Raw genomic sequence first — 24,536 nt, forward strand, 5'->3', positions numbered from 1 at the left:
AGAATTCAAGACATACAGTATGTCTGTTAAGTAATATGGTTGGAGGACATTTGTAGCAATTATGATCACTTTACATGGGAAGTGTTCTCTGTACATGGGAGTGTCTTCACAATGTATGCATGGTTATCACAATAGTTCATATACAGTATTTCACAAAAGTGAGTACACCCCTCACATTTTTGTAAATATTTGATTATATCTTTTCATGTGACAACACTGAAGAAATGACACTTTGCTATAATGTAAAGTAGTGAGTGTACAGCTTGTGTAACAGTGTAAATTTGCTGTCCCCTCAAAATAACTCAACACACAGCCATTAATGTCTAAACCGCTGGCAACAACAGGGAGTACACCCCTAAGTGAAAATGTCCAAATTGGTCATTAATCATTTTCCCTCCCCGGTGTCATGTGACTTGTTAGTGTTACAAGGTTCTGATGTTCTGATGGCACACAAATGATAAGGATTGTTTCAACACACTATCATGAGTAAGCTGAACTTAAAATCTTTGATTATATAATAAAGAACAAAAGCTAATTAGCTAGATTTTCATAAGTCTATTACAGACAGACAGTCCTGCAGGTGCTCTACAACAAACTGAGTGAAAAGTGGCAATTATATGCTTAAAATTATTTGCATTGGCACAGAATTCTATTGATGAGCTAATAAAACATGGGATTCTGGCAATTTTACACTGCAGCATTGCTGTAGCAAAAAGCGAACCAGCAGGGCTGTAACTAGAGAGTTCTGGGCCCCCTGAATAAATGATGTAGGCCCCCACCACCCTCCACCCATATAATATATGGTATAAGATATGGGAGTCAGTGCCATGTAACCTAATAGGGATTTCTTACAAAGCAACAATAATAATAAAATAATTAAATGAAACAAATGATTAAAAGTACCAGAAATATAATAAAAAGACTAAATCATTTTTATGGAGGGGAGAGGAGATATTTGGAAAACGTTTTTTTATGAAATTGCATGTTTTGGTGCTTTTCATAAAACTCTCAGGCACACAAGCTGTGGCTGTATAATATATACTATAATTATTCATAGAGTAGGACCCTACATAGCATAACTACTGGATTTATTGGGGCCCTCGGGCAGTGGGCGCCCCTACAAGTGTCACAATAGATTTCCATTGTGTGCTATTTTATGAAAATAAACATTAGGTTACTATTTTGCTGCAAACAGAATTTGTCAAATATACTGTTTGGGGCATAGGCTATGTGTTTCAGTTAAGTGCCATAGCAAGGAACTGAAGTGTATCATGTAGCTTGGTGCCATTTTTCATTCTGCATGCACTTTGTCCTAAATATAATCATCACAATCAGACATATTTACAATTTATTTACATTGCTGCAAACCAAGCATGTTTTGACATGATAGCCTACATAGAGATGGAAACGAGTGTGCGACTCAAGTGAAAAAAGTCTTGAGTTGGACTCGTTAACAACTGACTGGAGACTTGAATTGGACTTGAAGACAGAGACTTGTGAACAGCACCAGTAATTTTGATTTGGCATTCCTGTTTACGGTCTCTCTTTACTACCCCACATGACAGCATCAAACACCGCATTTTTCTGTTAATTCCTCGTTCATTCATTCCCTATCAGTATGTCCCACATCCCGCAACTAGAGATGATGTCCCGCATTTTGATTGGAAATAGAGTGTGAACATACTAAGTGTGTAAGTGGGGGCGTGCTCGAGCGCAGGTTTGCGAATGGAAGGCGGAGCCGAGAAGGAGTGGTAATACACCTGCGGGGAATTATAGTAATGAATATTCTGTGTTGCAGTGAGTCGAGGTGAGAATAAAAACAGGAGACACAGGCGTCTTGAAAAAGAGAGCGAGCCAACCAGCACAGAGCCATGTGTGCGCGTGTGCTTATAAAATAAAACCGCTGAAAAGAGAAAGAATACAGCAGCTTTTCAGTTGTTTTCAGCCTGCCTCCAGCTTCCTCGTTCCCTACCCAGTCTGGGAATGTGTTACGCTAAGGTTTTAGTCATTTTTTCCTCATGTTTCTACGATAATATTTCAGTAAGTTATAAACTGAAATAGATGGAAAACATTAGTTGCTTCTCTGACAAAGCAATCATCCCCAGGGGGTGGTGGACAGATCTGACATTCATCCAATGGCTGTGAAGAAAGTATTGAAGCCTGTCATCAATGGGCTGTCAGCTTTCAATCAAACTGGGCACACGTGAGGTCAAGCCATATAAAACCTTTTTGTCCCACTTAGGTATTTTTTATGCAGTAATGTTTTTCGTTGTTGCATTGTTTGGTACAAAAGACATAAATATTAATGAATATAAATGGGCTTCGTGTACATGTTTCTTATTTATTTAGATAGACATCAACATGGTAGACCTTTGGGTGTCAGAAATATGTCCCACATTGTCCCACACAAATTTACTACATGTCCCACATTTGGTCCGTTTGCGACTGGTCACCCTACTATGAAGGGCACTTTGAAGGGAGAGTGATCAAGCTAGTCATGCTGTGAGATTGCTTCAAACTTAATTTCCTATAAAAATTGAGTTCTGATTGACCATTATACTTTCAGTATCTGGTGTGACCCCCGTGCAGTAGTAACTGCAACTAAACATTTCCAGTAACTGTTGATCAGTTCTGCACATCGGCTTGGAGGAATTTTATCCCGTTCCTCAGTACAGAACAGCTTCAACTCTGGGATGTTGGTGAATTTCCTCACATGAACTGCTTGCTTCAGGTCCTTCCACAACATTTCTATTGGATTAAGGTCAGGACTTTGACTTGGCCATTCCAAAACATTAACTCTATTCTTCTTTAACCATTCTTTGGTAGAACTTAGGGTCATTGTCCTACTGCATAACCCACTCGCTTGAGATTCAGTTCAAAGACAGATGTTCTGACATTTACCTTTAGGATTTGCTGGTATACTTCAGAATTCATTGTTCCATCAATGATGGCAAGCTGTCCTGGCCCAGATGCAGCAAAACAGGCCAAACAATGATATTAGCACCATTTAAAACAGATGAGATAAGGTTCTTATGCTGGAATGCAGTGTTTCCCTTTCTTCAAATATAACACTTCTCATTTAAACAAAAAAAGTTGTATTTTGGTCTCATCCGTCCACAAAAGATTTTCCCAGCAGCCTTCTGGCTTGTCCACATGAACTTTAGCAAATGCAGAAGGGCAGCAATGTTCTTTTTGGAGAGCAACCACTTTCTCCTTTCAGCCCTGCCATGCACACCACTGTTGTTCAGTGTTCTGCTGATGGTGCACTCATGAACATTAATATTAGCCAATGTAGAAAGGCCTTTAGTTGCTTAGAAGTTACCCTGGGTTCCTTTGTGACCTTGTGGACTATTACACATCTTGCTCTTGGACTGATCTTGGTTTGTTGGTCTCCACTCCTGGGGAGGTAACAATGGTCTTGAATTTCCTCCATTTCTACCCAATCTGTCTGACTGTGGATTGGTGGAGTCCAAACTCTTTAGAAATGGTTTTGTAAACTTTTCCAACCCGATGAGCATCAGCAACTCTTTTTCTGAGGTCCTCAGAAGTCTCCTTTGTTCACGCCATGATACACTTCCAGAAACATGTGTTGTGAAGATCAGATAGATAGAAGATTGATAGATCCCTGTTCTTTAAATATAACAGGGTGCTCACTCACACCTGATTGTCATCCCATTGATTGCCACACCTGACTCTAATTTGAACATTAAATTAACTGCTAATCCTAGAGTTTCACATACTTTTGTCACTCACAGATATGTAATATTGGATCATTTCCCACAATAAATAAGTGACCAAGTGTAATATTTTTCTAATTTGTTTGATGGGGTTCTCTTGGTCTACTTTTAGGACTTGTTAGAAAATCTGATTATGGTTTCGATTATATTTATGCAGATATATAGACAATTCTAAAGGGTTCACAAAGTTTCAAGCACCACTGTATCTGCACTGCCAGAAACCTTGTTCAGAGTTTATTGGACAAATGCAGCCCAAGAAAATTACATACACGGGCTATCAGTTTTTCATTCACAGTTGCCCGGCAGACAAACAGGTTCAGTAGGCTATTGATATATATAACCATTATGACCCTTTTTAACTTGTCCAACAACCAGAGAAGAAATAAAGCTATTGGGTATTTTAATCTGATGCTAGACAGTAATTCTTCAATAAGGAATACAGCCTGAGAAAAATACAGCACAGTGCAGCACAAAAACATCAAAACTATTACTAGTGCAATATGCAGTCAGCTCATATTTAAACACTTCATCAAGCAAAAATTAAGATCAATTAATAATTAAATAATTAAAATTAATAAGTCATCTTTGCTTGTCATGAGAGAACACAACAACTCAAAGCTGAAGACTTTTTGCTATTTTGTTAATGGCACAAACATAATGTTTCATCACCAAAGACATTATCTGCATCAACACACCCCCTCACAGGGATTCAAGTATGTGCTTATTTTCCATTGTCTGTATTAATGCACATGTTTAGCTTGGCATACTTTTGAGTTAAATTATTTCAATTGTTGGTTTTTACCCGAGCTAATTGGGTCTCTGTGCAAGCATAGGATAGGAACATGGGGACCACAGTAAAGTTGCGAATGAATTTATGATTTGCATACAGTCCCAGTAACTTTGTATATGCTTAGTTAGTAAGGTTGCAATGTTGTTTAATTATCCTGGCACTTTTGTGGTCTGTAGAGGAAGAGTCTCATAAAGTCTCCTCTCTCAATAGATAGAGCGTGTCGGGTCCATGCAGCTAGCTCCCCAGTGCCAGCCCTGGAAAAAATTGCCGGTGATGCCTCGCTGTGAAAGGGATTTCTTCTTCAGGGCGAGTCCCTCAGGGCGAGTCACGAGGGGATGTTCGGAGCAAACAAAATCAAAATTAAGTGAGATACAGCATTGTGGGAGCAAGGGGGCAATCAAACACCTCTTCTGAACAGTTCATTGAGCTATTTTGCCACATGTTCGATCACTTGCCAGAGGAGGAGAGGGAGGTAGGAGAAATGTTTCTGTCCCTAACCCAAAGTCCCAGACTTGTAGCTGAATATGCGCTTGAATTCCGCACCATTGCGGTGGGTAGTGGTTGGAATGATTCAGCCCTGAAAGGCATTTTCCACCAGGGATTGAACCTGGAAGTGCTCACCACGACGGCATGACACGATGAGCCTTTAATCCTTGACTTCCTTATCGACATCGCTATATGGCTGGATCATCTGCTGCACAACCGGCATCCTCACCTAGAGATGGGGGGCCCTCTATGCATGGAACTTCCTCCTGAGCTCTTGCAGCTAGGGCATACCAAACTCTGTGAGGAGAAAAGGGAGAAGCTATGGCATGAGCACAGCTGTTTTTATTGCGGTAGCCCTGATCAACCCCCCCCCATATTCCAGTGTCTTATTAATGATGCTCTTAGAGATGTGCTTATATAGACAACATCATGATTTATTCCCCCTCTCTGGAAAGCTATATGCAGCATGTTAGGCAGGTTCTCCAGTGGCTCCTATGCCACCAGCTGTACTTCAAGGGGCAGAAATGGGAATTTTACTGACACACCATCCCATTTCTGGGGTATGTTATTAGCCCCAATGGGGTCTCCAGACCAAAGTAAACACTGTGACTAACCAGAACCTTAAGACCAATTTTTATTGACACTTCATTCAGGGTTTCAGTTCTATAGTCCACTTGCTGACATTGTTCTCAAGAAAGGATCTAAGTGCCTGGGCTGGAACCCCTCAGCAAAGTAAGTGTCTCTTTCACCCTCTGTAACCTACATGGCTCTAAAAACTCCAAGATATATTCACTCTCTCATATTCACAAAGCCAAACCAAGAAAGTGTAGTGAGGAGCCTCCATTATCCTGGAGTTCTGAACTGAACATGATATTATGAACATTTAATGAGTTTTAATAGTACATTACATTCGCTTGCATCTCTAAATAAAAGTATAAAAAGGTGTACCACCCCAATGACAAGAATTTCTAAAATGTACCAAAATTGTACACTTTAATACCTTTTTATAAGAGTGTATTTATTGCGGTGTTAAAATGCAATAGAAGAACGATATCATACAGTGTATCTCCAGGCTAAGACCTTTCTGTTCGTAGATCCATCAGCCCTTTATTTTGCTGACAGAACACAACTGTCTGTAATGTCTCATATGCTCTCTCACATCTGCTTACTTTAAAAGGGCAAAAGATTGGGTGGGATCAAAGTAAATTGCTTTGGAATAATTTGTTTACATCAACATTCACAACCATGTACATGAAGGCTCACCTCTCGCAATATATTGTGACCAATATAATTTATTTGTATCGTTATTGCACCAAAGGGGCATTGAAATACGTTACCTATCAGCCCCAGCACATCACATGACCATGTGACATGTCCCACATTTCCCAAACTCACACTTGTTCTGTGTTGTTCCTAATAAGCACCCCAATTTAATTTCTGGTTTCTCTATGTTTCATTGTTAAGTTGTTGTAATTATATTAGTCTGTTGTTGTGTGTACCACAGTATCGCTCATAGATGTTTTTTTTTTGCCTCTTATGCTCTGTTCAAGTTTATTGTCCTTGTTGCCACATTGTAGGTTTGTTATATCACCTTATTTAATAAACTGTGTCTGCACTTGCTTCTGCTGCCTCTACATATCCTTGATAGAAAGCTTGACCTACCATGGATGCAGCAGATATGCTTAGGTACATACATATGAGCCCAGAGTGAGCAAATCCGGGAGAACCAGAGGCAGCTCAGCTGCTTCAAGGCAATTCTGGACCAACTCATGGATCAGCCAGATGTCATGCGCCTCCTTGGAGAATGTCGCTCCTCCCCCTTGCTTCGCAGTGTACATTGCCCCCCTTTCTTTGCAGAGGACATTGCTCCCCTCTCTGACTCCTGGAAGACGTTTTCCCTCCTCTGGCTCCACCTTGGACTTCGCTCCCCCAGCTGGCTTCATGGTGGCTGTCACTCTGTACACATATATCATGAATATGAATGTTGCTTAAAAAGTTTTTCAAAAGATTTCATACCTTTATTAAAAAATAAAACCCATCTACACAAATAGCAAAGTATTTTGAAAATGCTCACACAAACAGGCCAGCCAAATACGGGGTGGTGGTATTCCATGAACTGTTATGTACAACAAAGAGCTAAAGCATAAAAAGGGGGAATTCATTTATTCACCTTCAGTAACTGCTCAGGGTCACTGGTTAAGTTCGCAGTTGGCAAACAGTTCTAAAAAGAAAAATGACAATCACAAGGATTTGGATAGACTGACGATGAAGTGGAACTACTGGGTCTGTTTACAATCTCTATTCTCAGTACAGTTTTCAGAGTATTATTCAGGAGCAGTACAGCACATATCATATTCTTGCTCTGCAGCATGAGGCAGTAATAATAAAGAAAGCAAAATTAAAGTGCAAACACATGATAAAATAAGAAATTACAGCACAAATAACAACAACCTGGTCAGCAGCCATGATAAACAGCAGTGAAGCACATTCATAATGTTACTCATAAAACAGCAATGGGTATGCACAGATTCCCAAAAAACAAAAAAATCAAATGGCAAGAACCTTGTTGAATATAAAATATGCCCATCAAAATTCTCTATTTTAATCCTTAACCAAAAAAAACATATTCAGAGTTGACATCCCAAACCTTCCTTATATTACTCCCTGTGCTATCTTTCTTTCTCTTTCCTCTCTTTACCCCAAGTTTTAGCTACTCAGTTAAACTGCTGACATTTTCAACATCACAAATCTGAAATGAAAAATCAGTTGATTGCCTGCAGGATGTTTTTACAACTTTGATTTTGCACATTAAATGGACTTTGAACTAGCAGCCAAACGCAATCAGCTCTCTGCTGTAATTTCAAGCACCCCACTTTCAAACATGTGCAAATGAAACCTGAAATTTCGACTCATTTTATATGCCATTCTTTATGTAGCACACTGGAAATGATCAAGTGGAGTAAATAAATCATGCACAAAACATCCAGGCCCTAAAGTACCCTGAATTGCAGATTTTTGTGTTTTTCTCCTCCTGCTATAACTCAGTATCACCAATATACAGTATAAAGGTGCACTATGGTATAAAGGTACCGGTTGTCGCATATCCGTTGCTATACACAATTTATCTGATGTTCTTTACCCTGTCCATCAAATGACCACAACAGCCCATATGTTATTTGGGTGATAGAGATTCTCTGTGAAAAATGGACAAGTTAACAATGGTATCTTAGTGAGTGTTGCATAGATTTGAATATCTCGGGTGGAACGGTGTTGCTGGGACCTCAGTGTCAGTGCTGGGTTGAGAAACAACCCACTAACCGAAAACATCATGAGACAGCTCTACTCTGATTTTGGTCTCCTCCCAGTTTCAAGCCCACTTGACCTTGACCTTGACTTGATCTGGACAATAAGTCTCTATGAAAAAGATGGTATGAATAAAAAGGTTTCACATAAAAACAGTTTTCTTGAGATCTATAATCCTGAACCACATGATTCCAATATGGTCAGGACAAATATGACGATACCCCAAAAATAATAATGTAGATTTTAATCTGCTGTCTCACTCCTCTGGTTCTGACCTATAATACATTTTGGATTTGTAAATAATAATTAAGAAAAAATACATGGATGTGTACATGTTTTTGTAATCATGGTCTTAGTTGATATGGTCATGGTGTTGTCTTGGTCTTGGCTATAACACTGCTATTCCATTCACAGTGAGAGTAGGGTGTGTGTTGCATAGCAACAGATGGGCAACACTTGGTTATTTGTGTACCTACAAAATGTGTGCATGTGGTAAGTTTACCTGATAAAATGGCTAATGAATCATACACATCCTTTGGAAGTTAGTAACTAGCAATCACTTGTTTTATATAATAGTTTTATATAATTATACATATTGGGCAGTATTCAGAGTTGAGTTACTCACACATAATGAGGATTTAATACAAAAATTGTACACATGAGACTACAAACATAACTGCAGACCTAGGTGATATTCAGACAGTTGCATGTGATCTGTGTGTGGGATGGATTTCTTACTTTCACATGATTCTGGCCGTGGATGTAAGCTCAGAATAAATCACTAAATAAAAGTTAATGTTACCAGTTTTTTTTTCCTAAACTGGATTTCTAATAATATATCACCCAATGTTAAAGTTCTGGCAGTTCTTGTGATATGTGAATGATGTGTGGTAACAGATGAGAGGACGTTGTTTGAAAATGCCCACAAGTCTATTTTGGTCTATTGACAGATGTCTGTAAGTTCAGGAGAGGTTTACATGATTTGCAAATCATTTGTCAACACAAACATGTTGGCAGATGAATATGGAAGACTAGCAAGAAATATTACAGTCCAATTTCAGATTGCTATTAGCATACTGTATTTAGTCCTGTAACTATAGGCAGCATGAACGTGCACATTCCCTTACATATGATGCTGGCGCTTTTACAACTATTTAATGTGTGTTTATATAGAACACTGTTACATTAGTATACTCATTATGCAAATAATGAACACCAACAGTGTGTCTAGCTGTTGTTCAAAACAGCATCACATTCACGAATGCAGTGCTTCATCAGTGTGAATTCCATAAAGTTGAGGAACATTAATATTGGCCTTTTTTTTTTTTTTTTTTTTTTTTTGAATCATACATCAAGCCTTAAGGTTCAGGTATGAGTGGAGGCGTACACATCAAGTTGCTCTCATAGACTTCTTCCATGCACATAGTGAAGTCAGTGGTGATAATTAGGGAATATAATTATGTTTTATCTGTCTTAGCAATTACTTGTTTTAGTTACAGATTACCATGACGCCTTGCAGTTATTACAGTGCACAAAACAAGTCTTAATTAGCCACAGCTTGATTAGCAAGCCCCCCCTCCCCACAGTTCTGCTGAAGCAGCCCCTTCCTCCATTGCCATAGCAACAGAGATTTTAATAAGTATCATCATTCCTGAACCCAGCAGCATTTCAAATACCTTCACATTCCCGTGTTTCATATTCTTTTGCAGATCAACAGTGAGACAGGTTTGGGATATGTAAGCTAATTCAGACGCCATGAGAAAATTCCCTGTTCTGTACCCTTGCTGATTTCTTTTGACTGCACAATGCATGATACAATTCATTCATTATGAAAAGGGGTGAGTGATCTATCATCATCTAGACCCGAGATATTACCGTTTGTACATTCCATCTGAGGTGTTACATATTAGTGAAATGTGTCCCTCTTAAAGTGTCTAAGAAAGAAAGAAATCAAAAATAAGGAAGGAAAGAACCTAATAGTTATTATTGTCTTTTGAATAATGGGGAATGCTTTCTGCTGTGTTAATTATTTGCCAAAATCTTTCCTGTGTAAATAAAACATACCACAATTACAGAATCAGCCTTGCCTGTTGAACATTCAAACAGCTGCCTTCACCAGCTGTTCCACTGGGAAGAGAAGTGAAGGGGGGGGGGGGGGGGGGGTGTAAGGTAGAACAAGGAAAACTAAAAGAGACAAAGCAGAAGGACAGATTGAAAGAGAAACATGATGAAATAAATGGGACTCGAGTTATCATGCAATTACGATCATCTCTGTTTAGCCTAAAAATATCCTATGGTGAACTGAATGTGGTTTTACCCTCAGCTGTGTAGACAGAGACAAAGCAAGTGAAGTTTTGATTATTACAAATGTGTGTTTGTTGGTGTGTGTTTCGGTCATTTTCCTTCAAAAACCTTGATGAGCAAGTAACATGACTGAATGGTAACATCATCTTTTAATGCGTGACCATTAGAGAAAGTGTAAAAGTTTTGTTTGTAGTCACGCTTCACAATACCATGTGGGATTAGGACCACGGATGTGATGCTGGGAAGATAAATGCATACTTTTCTACTAAATGTGTACTGTCCAGTCATCTTTTTTTGTCATTGAATATTCTTTTATCAAGCCCATTGGTCCACTAATCAGACCAGAAATGGTTTAAAGCCTGTTGGTACTGGACTCGTACACTTTTACCTTACCTTGTCATCCTTCCTTTCTTTGTGTCATGGTTTTTTTGGGTCCTTATTTTCCAATGTTTCCACATGTTCCCAATGTCTCCTTGTGATATTGGCAGAGGAGTGAGCACAGAAAGAGACAGTCAGTGTAATTTAGAAAATCTCAAACTGTTACTCTAGACATTATGGCACATACTGTATTATTATTATTATTATTATTATTATTATTATTATTATTATAATCTGTGCTCTGTAAAGGTACCAAATATATATAATGTAGCAAATGCAGTCACCTCTTTAGTCTTGAGTAATCACCTACTGAATAAGAAGGATAAATTCTTCTTCATATGCTCTCTCTCTCTCCCTCTCTTGCTCGTACTGGGTCACAGCTGGTGCCATTGCTCAGGCTCTGCTGGATGCTCAGTCAACTGTTATCAATCCACACACAGCTACAGGCAGCCTCAACACACACACGCACACATACACACACACACATGCACACTGCTAGGTTTTGTGCCCCAAATGTTGACATTGAAGAAATAAATCTGTTGCTCGATAGTTTTTTATTCTATTATTTTGTGATGATGGATCATCAGATGATTAAAATAGTTTTAATTTAAGGTTTAACTGTTAAAAAATAAGTATTTTAATTTTGGAAGAAATGCTAAATGCTTTAAAGTTATAACAGTTAACAACACTAACATATCCCTTTTTCTTTTATTAACAGTGGATGGCTGTACAGACTGGTCAGTGGACTACTTGAAATACAAAGTTCTTCTTGGTGAGCCAGTGAGGATTAAGTGTGCATTGTTTTATGGATATATACGAGCAAACTATACCCATGCTCAGAGTGCTGGCCTCAGCCTGATGTGGTACAAAAGTGTGGGCCATGGGGACTTTGAGGAACCCATCACCTTCGACGGACTCAGGATGAGTAAGGAGGAGGATTCCATTTGGTTTAGACCAACTGAATTACAGGATGTTGGTCACTACTCATGTGTGCTACGGTAAGCAGCAACAACATATATCTTTATTTGGGAAAACATTACTGTTTATTTTTTTAAATAAAATTATACAACTTAATGCAAGCTAATTAAATTTTATACTATATTAACAGTTGTACTGTTTTGTGAGCTAGTGATTGTTGCAGTTGTGTTTAAGGTTAGAGTTGAGAGCAGCATTGTGCAAATTAAAAGTCAATAGACTGGGAGTTAGTTGCTAATGAAGGCTATATAATGACATTTTACGGAGATGGATTGCTGGATTGACTCTGTAAAGATCGTCACACTCTTGCATACTTGTTTTGATGTAATTACTGTATAATTCATTGAATCCATATCAAAGGCTTTCATTCCTTCTCTCAGTGTGGTGCACTGAACACTGGGTGTAAGGTGCAAATACCAGTTCATCACAGCTCACTGTACACACACACACACGCACACACACACACACACACACACACACACACACACACACACACACGTACGTATTCACACCTTGAATATTGACTATTTAAAGTAGTCAATCTACCTACAAGCATGATTTGGGAAGGTAGGCAGAAACTAGAGAACCCAGAGGACACCTACACAGACATGGGGAGAACATGCAAAACTTTGCAAAGACAGGAACCTAGCTCAGGATTGAACTGGGAACCGTGATGCTATGCATAAGCAATGCTGCTCGCTGCACCATCACAACACCCAACTATAATGCAGTAAGGACCAGCGGCACAACTCAGTGACACAACTTGCATCTGCATATCTTTGTTTATGAAAGTGCATATGGTGACATGTATTTTGTGTTGTGTGTGGTGTGTGTGTGTGTGTGTGTGTGTGTGTGTGTGTGTGTGTGAAAGATACAACAACCTAAACCCTAGTTACATAAGAACTCTCCACTGTCCTACTCCTTCGCCTGTGGAATTGATAGGACAGTGAATCAGTTGTAGCACTTTCAGAGGCAGGTGAGTGAGGACAGAAACCCTATGGAGTGCTTTTGGCTGTCCTGCTGCTCTTTAAAAAAAAAAAAACTGCATCATGCACAGAGCACTAAACATTACTTGTAAGGAATTTTGTAAAATATCCGCACGGTACAATCACACACCTTTTTTCATTGACTCTGAGTCAGTGGTGGCCTGATAAGTCCTCAGGCTGCATCCGAGTATCTCCAGCAAGGAGAGAGACTGTTTTTGTGCAGCAGGTGAATATAAATGTTTATGAGTGTATATTTTGCATCTGAAAATTGTTATTGAGGTGAAATGAAATAAGGGCCACTGATCTCCTTGCACACTGATGTCTTGATGGACAAAACTTGATGGACAAAATCCTTAAACTTAAGTTGATTTTTCTTATGTGATATTAGCTTGAGTGAGGAGCAGCATTAAGTGCCACTGTCTGACAGTTTGATGCAACAAGGGCAGTAAACATACTCAAAAACTATGGAATGCAATTCGAGGCCATTATTAAATTCTTAATTATGACAGTATAACTGATCAATTATTATAGCTGTTGTCCCAAAGTGTTTATAGATAAAATTACGAATTAAATTAAAGTGAGCCATAAGTCCATGAAGCAGACCAGTGCTCAGTTTAAACTTCAAATCAAGGATGCATTTTCTGTACAGGAGAGCCCATCAGTTTAACCAAAACACTGGCATTATTTCATTAATTTGACAACTTAAATAGTGAAATAAAATCCTTATAAAATAGCATATATAACATCCAACACACACTTTAAAATGGAATGAACTCAATTTAGTATCCCGTGACTATATTAACTTGTGTGGACAATTAACTGTTGATGTACAATATCCGCCTATTTTTGGAGGGGTAGGATTAAATTTTATTGATAAAACCCTGTCTTGGACGTCTAGCAGCCTCAGAGTTCGAGTGTTCCATGTGAATGGGGGAGCCAAAACATACTGTTCAAAACTCTGAATATGGCCCTTTAAAAAATTTCCTCACTCCAGCATTGTGCCATTACTAAGCCTTCGTTCACGGTCAGTTTTTCTGTTTGTTTTGATCTCTGTCTGTGTAACACTCTCTCTTTTACCTTGACTAGTTTATTCCCAGTATTGCCTAGCCATTTTGGATTGTATGGCTAAGTGGGTTTAAAAAAAAAAAAACAAGCAAACAAAAAAAAACCCATCTGCACCATCTGTCTTGTTCATGGCATGTATGAATCTTTTTAGTTACCAATCTTAATTCTTAAATTTGCCATAATTAAGTGTCTTCTCTGTAATGCAGGGGGCTGAACAATGATAAATTATCTTCTCTTTCATTGTGCCACTCTAATCTTCTGTATTGTGTAATCAGGCTGAAAATAGGATGTAGGGATTGTTGTGTGATGCATTTCAGCTATTCACAAATACTCAGACTAATAAGGGATAACAATTACTTGACCAGAATGGCAAGGACTAATCCCATTCTGTGTTTGTACCTCTGCCTTTCTTCTCCCAGGTTGCTTAAAGTTTTGGTGTGGCTCTGAAGGCTAGTGGTTCAGTGGGCAGTGCCAGGGGGAAAGAAAAACCGTCTATTTATCCCCACTGCATTACATTAATAGAGTGAAGTGATGATTTTTGCTCACATTCTTCCTTTTTCAGAGCTATAGTACGGTGCCAAAATGAGGTATGGCAGGGAAAAGCGTATATATATATATATGATCTCGCCTCAGAACAAGAGTGACAGATAAAGTGACTGAGCAGAAGAAATATTCCATACCATGCAGTCACCTCTTTAATCCTGAGTAAACGCGTACTGAATCAGAAAGACACTTTTCAACAAGTTACTTATTAATAGTAACTTCTCTCTTCCCATATATACTGTGGATCACAATAAGGCACTGGCATTACAAGCCGTCACAAAGCTACAGTAAAGAAAAGCTACAGAGAAAGAGAGTTTACTAGAATTTCACTGCTTTTCACAGATTTTTTTTTCTTCATTTAGCTAAACATCACCTGCTCTGTCCATGGTGAATGTCAGCTGCTCAGCTGTGGAATCCCATCAATGGCAATAAAAATTCATACATATATTATATGTATGCGTAATTATATTGTAATAATGCATTAACCCCTGAGGTAAAGGGTGTCTTTTATGAAAGGCTCATTAAAAGCAAGGTTATGACACGCAGAGAAAACATCTTTGTGTCACGGAATAATGAACATAAGATTCTCACGTTGTTACACGTCCCACTCTGCCTACTGTTTTTCTGGCTACCCTTAACAGGATCAGTCGGCAAATGTGAGAGGGTTAGTATTTTTTGTGTTTTCACACTGTTACGTCCCCCGTTTGTGTTTGGGGCTAAAAGCTTATTGTACTCTCTACACCTCACAGTTCTGTTTAATGCAGGAGGTTGTTGTGGTTTATCTTCTTACCCATTTACTTTTATGCTTTTTATTTGTTCTTTGCAGTGTGTGCATTTTAAAACAGTTAATACATCCACATCTAATTGGTAAACTAACTATCAATGAGTAGTACCTATAACTCAAGCATAAGGATACGCACTTGGAATGTAAAGGGCCTCAACAATTATGTTAAAACGAAGAAGAACCTAAATATTTGGAAAAGGGAAAAAATTCATATTACTCTATTACAAGAACCCCATTTGAATGATCTTGAACACCAAAAATTTGGCCGAGACTGGGTTGGCCAACTTTATTACTCAGTCTTCTCCAACAAAAAGCATGGCGTAATAATACTGATCCACAAAACTGTACCATTTCAACTACAAACGTGTTGTTCTGATAAAGAAGGTAGAACAGTCATAATAAAGGGCCTATTGTATGGTGAGGAGGTTGTGATAGCAAATTTATATGCCCTAAATACATATGATAAAGATTACTTTGCTCAGGTTTATAATAAAATAGCATACCTAGACGGTAACAATGTGATCCTGAGGGTGACTTTAACTGTTACCTTAACCCAGATATGGATAAATCACCAGCAGTTGACATATCCCCTAAAATTGCTAATATTATTAAAACCTCATGTCAGGAGCTTGGTCTGATTGATATATGGAGATTTTTACATCCTAATGTTAAGGCTTATACATTTTATTCCTACCCACATCAAAACTGCTTCACGTTTTAATGATATATTCTTATCAAATCAGATGATAAGATTGGCTGAGAAATCTAATATAGGCCCGATGAATATTAGACTATGTACCTGTAACCATTACTAAGTTACGACCTCGAACTAATTACCAATCATGGATATGGAAACTTAATCCTTTACATCTCCTAGATAATAAATTTGTTGATTACTTAAAAGAACAGACAGATGCATATTTTCAGTGTAACGATAGAAATGGAATGGAAAGAAAGAAAAAGGACTTATTCGAGCAAATTAAACTAGAAAAGAGAATTATCACAATAGAAAAACAGTTTCACTCCTCAAAATCAGTCCAATTTCTTGTTGAACTTAAATCTCTGAGAGTTCAATTAAACCAATTGCTCACCAGGAAGGCAGATACAGATATATTATTTGCAAGACAAAGATTATTTTCGAAATGGGTAATAAACCCAACCACCTTCTCGCTAGATTGGTTAAAAATATCTTCATAAAAGGATATATTCCAGCAATTATAGATCCCTCGGGATGCAGAATAACAGAAAACAAAAAAATTAATAAATGAGACATTTAGACAATATTATGAAAAACTATATAGCACAGATATAGATATACAAAGTACATTGGAAAATACTTTTTTTCAAAGTTCTTTGCATCTCTAAAATAAATTATGAACAACAAGAATTCTCAGAAGCCCCATTTCCCTGTTGGAAATTGAAAGTGTAATAAATTGCTTACAGTCAGGGAAATCTCCAGGGCCTGATGGGTACCCAGTGCAATTTTTTAAGATTATGAATGATAAAATAAGTCCTCTTGAAAGCTATCAAAACCTCGTTTCACACATCTAAACTTCCTAATTATATGAAAGTAGCTAATTTTACAGTAATACACAAAAAATAAAAGGATCCAGAGGATTGCAGCTCTTACAGGCCAGTTTGTTAAATGTAGATTTAAATGCTAAATGTCTTGAGAATGTAATTCCGGACATCATAGATCCAGACCAGACAGGGTTTATAAAAGGCCGCCACTCCTATTGTAATACTAATAATGTGTGATGAACATTAATGACAGACAGCAGCAGTTTTATTAGACTGCTGTCACTTTAAGACCTAATGCACAGATCTAATGTACAGTATTGACAAACCTCTGATTTTTCCCCAAGTGTTTACATTCACTTAAGACATAACCGACTGTGTTTACATGTATACTCGGCCAGACCTGCATATTGACATTATGTGTGTGTGTTTATTTGACCGTCCAAGTGTAATAAGCCGCTAAAGACAACTCAGTAAAATCTTTGCACGAACGCTGCTTACGTATTTCTGGTAGAATCTTGGCTAGCGACTTCCATATAGCGTGTTCCTATAGTGAAGTGTTCTAGTGGCAAAACTCTTTCATACGATTAATTTTACAATGATTAAACTATTATTGTATTATTATTATTATTATTAATATGATAGTATTATTAGTATTATATATTATAGTATATATAATACTATAGTATATGAAATAATATATATCATAGTAATGGCTTCCAGAAAGTTAAAGTAGTCTATGTAACTCAAAATATATCATTTGAAGCCCTTCTCCTTCTTACTGTTGGTTGTAACAGCTGACTGCCTCACAATACGATTAACTGCATAGAGTCAATTCAGTACTCGCATGATGAGGCAGCTTTCTGTGCACACAGCAAGCCCCCTGGTCAGGCAGGGAGATATTCATTAAGTTATCTTAATTTTATGTTGTTATCTATTTTTTATGTTTCTTTTCATGTCACACATGACGCGGATTCGACTGGACTCTGAAAAATCTCAGAGTCCAAAATGTCAAGTTCGAGTAATAATTTACCTGAGTGCGTGACAAGTCCGAGTTTGTTTATAATTGGACTTGAGTCCGGGATCAAGTACCCCAACTCTAAAATTTGAATGCTGACTGTGCCCCAGGTCTCCTAACCCAACACAACTAATTAGAACAGCTAAGTTTAGAATGTGCTAAATAAGTGCAGACCTTTTACCATAAGGAATATAGCTACACAGTCATAGCTCTCCCTGGTAATTTTTTGTTTTCCTTAGTCTGTACTAATGCACAAAACTTGCTAACTACCTCTCCATATGTTATCACATTACATTAGCTGTCATTTTTTGCCTCAGCAGTCAGGTTTCTGGGCAACCAAACATGGTAATTGGCAGTACTGGAACTTACACTGATGAATTTATGATTTGTCCATCCCTGATCATCTCTCCTTGAGTGACAGCTAATGTGGCAGCAGGCAGCAAAAAATATATGGAAATACATTGAATAATATGAGCAATACAGTGCCAGGTTTTACCTCAGGCCTGGCCTGCTGTCAACAACTCTCTATTTATAAATATAGGAGACCTAACTAGATAAGAAGAAGAAGAAACCTCTATTATCACACATCCAAGTACAGTACAGAATAAAATCTGTAATAATGCAGTATGTAACTGTTTTGAAACTGCCCCATAGGGTGTGGTTATTTTGTTAGATCACTTTGACAGAGATTTGTGGTTTAAATGGATAATTGTGTTTTAACAGAGGAATATTCAAGGAAAGTTGGCTGTGGTGTCCTAGTGGTTGCATATAACAGCACGTGGATATAGTGTGTGTGTGTGTGTGTGTGTGTGTGTATTTAACCAACATTCAAAGTATACTAACCATAAACAGCACTGCTACTACTGTTAAATGACAAAATGAAACTGTGAAACATACTAATGGAGAGAGGGACCTGTATAAAGACAGTGTCACAGGTCAGCACTGCAAATGCAAGTTTATTCCCCAGAGACACACTCCCTCTACAAGACACATTTTAGGTGATTGTGTGTGAAATCAGATTTATAATCTCTTAGAAAAGACATGAGATGGCCAGTAGTTGTAAGTATAAAGACTTATTGTAATGATATATACTGTAGCAGCACTGTCATCTGGGGCTGGCAGAATAGCATGATTTAATTTTGGCATATAATTTTACTTATTCACAAATCATTCTTTAAATATAAAATGGTAACTCTTTACAATACTGTTCAACAAATTATAGGTAACTATGAGTAAACTAAGCATAAATGAATGAGTAGTTCTTATTTAACAAAAATCTTATTCCTATTAACTACTAGTTAATTACTCAGTAAGTATGTTAGTAGGAGTTCACAATTAACTATGCAGTAATTAGTGAGTATTAAGCAGTAATTACTGAGTCTTGCATTTCTCCCTGTCAGAGATTCCCCCCTGCATGGAGCGAGCAGCATGCTCAGCAGCCCAGACAGTGCATTTAATGGGTGTCAATGAATTTGTTTATGTTCACCTGTGTGATTAGTTTGGGTTTATGTTCTGTCTCCGCCCTTGTCCTGGGATTGGTTGTTTCCTTGATGTGTCATCATTGTCATCAGCTGTTCCGTGTTACCCCTTCTGATTAGTTTTTGTATATTTATACCCCCGTGTCTCATTGTTAAGTTGAGGAGCATTGTCTTCCAGTCTTTGCCGCCCTGAGCCATACAGAGCCTTCTGTTCTTTGTTCGTTTCATGGTTTTTGATCCTGTTTTTGCTCTCGTATTTAGTGATTCTGGTTTTGCCTAGGCTTGTCTGTTTGTTGATCGCCTGACCATGTGCTCATTTTTTGAGTACATTTTTGACTCAGGTTTTGGATCTCTCTGTTTGCCTCTGTCATAATAAAGTAAATACGTGCGTGTATATATATAAAATTTGCTGTTCCCTCAAAATAACTCAACACACAGCCATTAATGTCTAAACCACTGGCAACTAAAGTGAGTACACCCCTAAGTGAAAATGTCCAAATTGGACCCAAAGTGTCAATATTTTGTGTGACCATTATTTTCCAGCACTGCCTTAACCCTCTTGGGCATGGAGTTCACCAGAGCTTCACAGGTTGCCACTGGAGTCGTCTTCCACTCCTCCATGACCACATCACGGAGCTGGTGGATGTTAGAGACCTTGTGGTCCTCCACCTTCCGTTTGAGGATGCCCCACAGATGCTCAATAGGGTTTAGGTCTGGAGACATGCTTGGCCAGTCCATCACCTTCACCCTCAGCTTCTTTAGCAAAGCAGTGGTCATCTTGGAGGTGTGTTTGTGGTTGTTATCATGCTGGAATACTGCCCTGAGGCCCAGTCTCCGAAGGGAGGGGATCATGTTCTGCTTCAGTATGTCACAGTACATGTTCTCATTCATGGTTCCCTCAACAACTGATATTGTACTACATTAATATTTTTCAGCTAATTGCTTAAGAAATGTGACAATTGTAGAAAGAAGGAAGGGTTTGAATTTCATTTACCATATAATCTGCACATGAATAATCCAGCCACTCGAATGTCTCATATCATATGATGGAAATGATGGAAAATCCTTAAAACTCGTAATACAGTGGTAATTTCATGAGTAAGGGTGAAAAATGGCTAACTACTCAAAGTGACTGAGTAGACTTTCATAATCTGCTTGCAAAATCATTGCTGATGGACCTACTTGATATGAAGCACAATACCTCAGTGCTACATATAGTAAAACATGAAAAAGTATTAAATATAAAATGAAAACAATGACTGAATTAAGTCTTTCAAAAATTATATCATCTGGTTAAATTTAGCCTATTTCAGTATTGTTACAACCCAACTTGTCCAGTCTGCAAGATTCGAAGGGGAACAGACATAAGGTTAAAATTAAATGAAATGACAGAACATATTTGCAATTAGAAAGAAAGACATGATCAGACAAAAAGTTGGATTTGTTATAAAACTTGCCTTGGGTGTTGTCACTGTTTGCAGGACTACCAGACTGATAATATATAAAACCTTTTGGTTATCTAACATGAGACTAGGTTAGTTTGGTGTTGCTAGCCAAGGGGAGGCACAACTAAGCTATCATTGTATGGGTTGAGCTAGCTACAGTGCCACGCAAAGTATGTTAGCTGTCCTTATGCTCTGCTCATATCATGTTCAAGTAACATGGAACTCATACAGACATTTACACACCATGTTTTCCTGGCTCAGCATGAGTGGATGTTAGTTTTTACGTTTCGAACCCTTTATTTAAATCCCTTTATTTAAAAAAATGTAAAAATGTCACATGTAAATATCCATTATATCTAACACTACACACTGCCAGCCAATAAGACACAAGTATTTTAATGTATTTTCCTGTAAACCCTGAGGGTCTTGCCTCCATTCACTGATGATAAAATACAACACTCCATTCACTGAAGATACGGAATTGCAACACTGCCTTTTCTTTTACTGGTTTCAATTACGCAGTGACAAATCACTACAAGTGGAGACTTATTTAGATGATTTGCATTAAGGAAGTCTCATCCTATATCCATGTGTTTAAATAAAAAAACACAGTTCAGTAAAACAAAATAACATGAGTTTAATCTCTGTCTACATGGTCAATTTTTTGTTTTTTAATCCTAAACAATAGAATGAAAAAAAAGAAAGATTTTGTCCATAGGCTTGGAAAATTCAGCTCGTAGACTAAAGCCAGCTCAGAGATGACATGGATGTAAAATGAATGCTCTTGGCAGGCTTTAAAGCCTTGCCTCAAATCTGATGAATTTATTGCTGAGTGTGGAGCACACCTATTAGCCCAAGTGTCCAAAATAAAAGCCAATGAAGTGGCAAAACAATCACTTCTCATTTACATGAACAGAGCTTTATTTAGAGAGGATGTTAGTTATGATTTATCACCTGAGCTAGAATTTTATGACACTTCATGAAAATATGTGTAGTACACTATTCATGATATTGTAACAATATGTATTTACATGTATTTACTTTTTCTGATAACGCAGTAATGTAACGCATTACATTTTAAATTTATGTAGTTTGATTATTACTATTATTATTACAGTTACTGCTGATAAAATAAATCACGTTTTTGCCCCAAAGATTGTTTCTTTAGTCTTGAATAAATAGTGGTGGCATGGTGGTTAAGTCTCTGGGTTATTGCTCAGAAGGTCAGGGGTTCAAGCAGCCACTGTTGGACCCTTGACACTCTCTGTGCTCTGACCCCAGCTTCCTGACATGCTGGGGTATCCAAAAACAACTTCACTGTGCTGTAATGTATATGTGATTAATAAAGACTCATTATTATTATAATGCATCATGATAAAACCATCTGCTTGTTATTCATTGTACATTATTTTTTTTATCTCTGTTTTGCAGCAGGGATGCAAAATGAGTAGTGGCAATTCAAACTCAAACTTGAACCATGTCACACTTGTGTTAAAAACAATTGATTCTTTGAATAGTTACAAAACACCTTAAACTTTTACCATTTTCTTCTCTGAGCCATTTACCCTGTCTCCTGGTATTGATGATCAGAAACACTTTCCACTTTATTTCCCCCTTCCACCCTACTCCCTTATTTCCTTCATGGTCCCAAGGCTGTGATGCCTCCTTGTTGTGAGTGCCTGCTGGATATTTATGGATTTTCTGCATGATCCTCCATGCGGTACATTTCCACAGCCGTATGGAAGTTTGACATGCTGTGGAGGCGAGTGAGGGCGATCTCTCAGCCCGGTGACAGGGGATCGTGCCTCATACAGCACTCTATCACTTTACTTAGGCCAGCCCTCCATACAATAAATCCAGCTCACCTGTCCTTACACACACACAACATGGACTGGATGGGGATTTATACTGATGCACATTTGCTCTGGTTGGACAGGCATGTACACTGAATCGGCAAGCAACATTCATGCAGAATATAAATGCATGCTGCTTGCCATTAGCGAAGCACTTAAAGTCCTCTCTGAAACTGTGGGAATGGCAAGGCCAATCAATCGTTTTTGCTGAACACTAGAGACATTTGGGTTTGAGATAAAAAAAAATTAATATGAGAAGAGAGTTTAGAATTTCGACTTTTATTTCCTGGTATTTATATGTAGTTGTGTTAAATGACATAGACCACCCAATTAGTAGGCGATCAAAAATATTGGAACATGTGACTGACAGGTGCTACTTGTTACACAGGTGTGTCCTGTTAGATTGATTGTTTAAACAATAAATAGCTCTGAATTTCTGCTCTTGGTTTTAGGTAGTCATATGTTTGGGCTTGCATACAGTGCCCTCCACTAATATTGGCACCCTTGGTAAATATGAGAATAGAAGGCTGTGAAAAATTGTCTTTATTGTTTAACCTTTTGATCTTTTCTATCTATCTATCTATCTATCTATCTATCTATCTATCTATCTATCTATCTATCTATCTACCTACCTACCTACCTACCTACCTACCTATCAAAATCACAAAAATACAGCTGGAACTATAGAAACTGTGGGTCTGGGCCCTGAGGGGCACCGGCTCATATATTCTAGGCTTGCAACTGAGGTTGTAGAGACCATGTTGAATGCTTGAGCACCATCCACGAGAAACGGTATGCGCTCAAATGTCTCATGGTGTGAGGAACATCAGCTAGACCCAGAAAACTGTGCAATAGCTACAGTTCTGGAGTTCTTACAAGCACATTTTTCAGCAGGGTGGGCTCCTTCTACAATCAGGGTCTACGTGGCCACCATATCAGACAGCCACACCCGTATTGATGGAGCCTCTGTGGGACAACATCCTCTAACATCAAAGTTTATGCATCGTGTCAGGTGACTGAGACCCATCTGCAGACCGTGTGTACCTTCCTGAGACCTTTCTGTGGTCCCTTAAGGTCTGTCAGGTGCCCCATTTGAGACTTTAGAGTCAACATCAGAGAAGCTTCTGACTCTAAAGGTAGCTCTTCTGCTGGTCCTGACATCTCTCAAGTGAGTAGGAGATCTTCAAGCTTTCTCTGTTGCCCCTTCCTGCCTTGACTTTGCACCTGGATTAGCCAAGGCCTTCCTATATCCTAGACCAGATTATATTACTAAAGTGTCTACATCTGCTACCCAACCTGTGGTGTTGCAGGTTTTCTGCCCTCCTCCGTTCCTCACACCGGGAAGTTCCTCACAAGAGAAATTGCACCGACGGTGTCCAGTAAGGGTTCTCTGTACTTACGTCCACCGCTCCGGCCAGTAGAGTGAGTTGGAGCAGCTGCTGGTCAGCTTTGGCGGCGACAGTAGAGGTGATGCTGGGTCAAAGCAGCGCATCTCTAATTGGATAGTGTAAGCAATCTCTATCGCTTATGAGGCGCGCGGTCTCGCTACGCTTCTGGGCATAAGGACTCATTCCACTAGGGCGTCGCCTTCTCAAAGGCTTTGTCCAAAGGGGAATCCTTACAGGATGTGTGTGCTACAGCGGGGTGGTCTACGCAACACACATTCATTCGATATGCTCTCAGTAAAATGGAGTTGGTATTCTCGTTCCCACGGCATGAAGCTAACACAGTGTTGAGTTCCCTTTGAATGGGAACGTCTGGGTTACAAATGTAACCCTGTTCCCTGAGAAGGGAACGAGACATTGCATAGCTTTGTCATACTGGGGCAAGCCTGTGAATTGTATCTTCGCTTCAGATAATAGATGCTGATGAT

At 38.5% G+C, this 24,536-nt stretch overlaps 1 protein-coding gene across 1 annotated transcript in view; it reads left to right on the forward strand.

The window, feature by feature from the left end:
• Positions 1-24,536, forward strand: part of il1rapl1b (interleukin 1 receptor accessory protein-like 1b) — a 313,259-nt gene that overhangs the window by 68,337 nt on the left and 220,386 nt on the right. Inside the window, exon 3 of the mRNA XM_017458332.3 lies at positions 11,717-11,996. Within this exon, the coding sequence (XP_017313821.1) occupies positions 11,717-11,996 (280 nt within the window). The remainder of the gene's footprint in view (positions 1-11,716; positions 11,997-24,536) is intronic.

This window comes from Ictalurus punctatus, chromosome 27 (genome assembly GCF_001660625.3).
Source record: "Ictalurus punctatus breed USDA103 chromosome 27, Coco_2.0, whole genome shotgun sequence".
In the NCBI taxonomy this organism is placed as follows: Eukaryota; Metazoa; Chordata; class Actinopteri; order Siluriformes; family Ictaluridae; genus Ictalurus; species Ictalurus punctatus.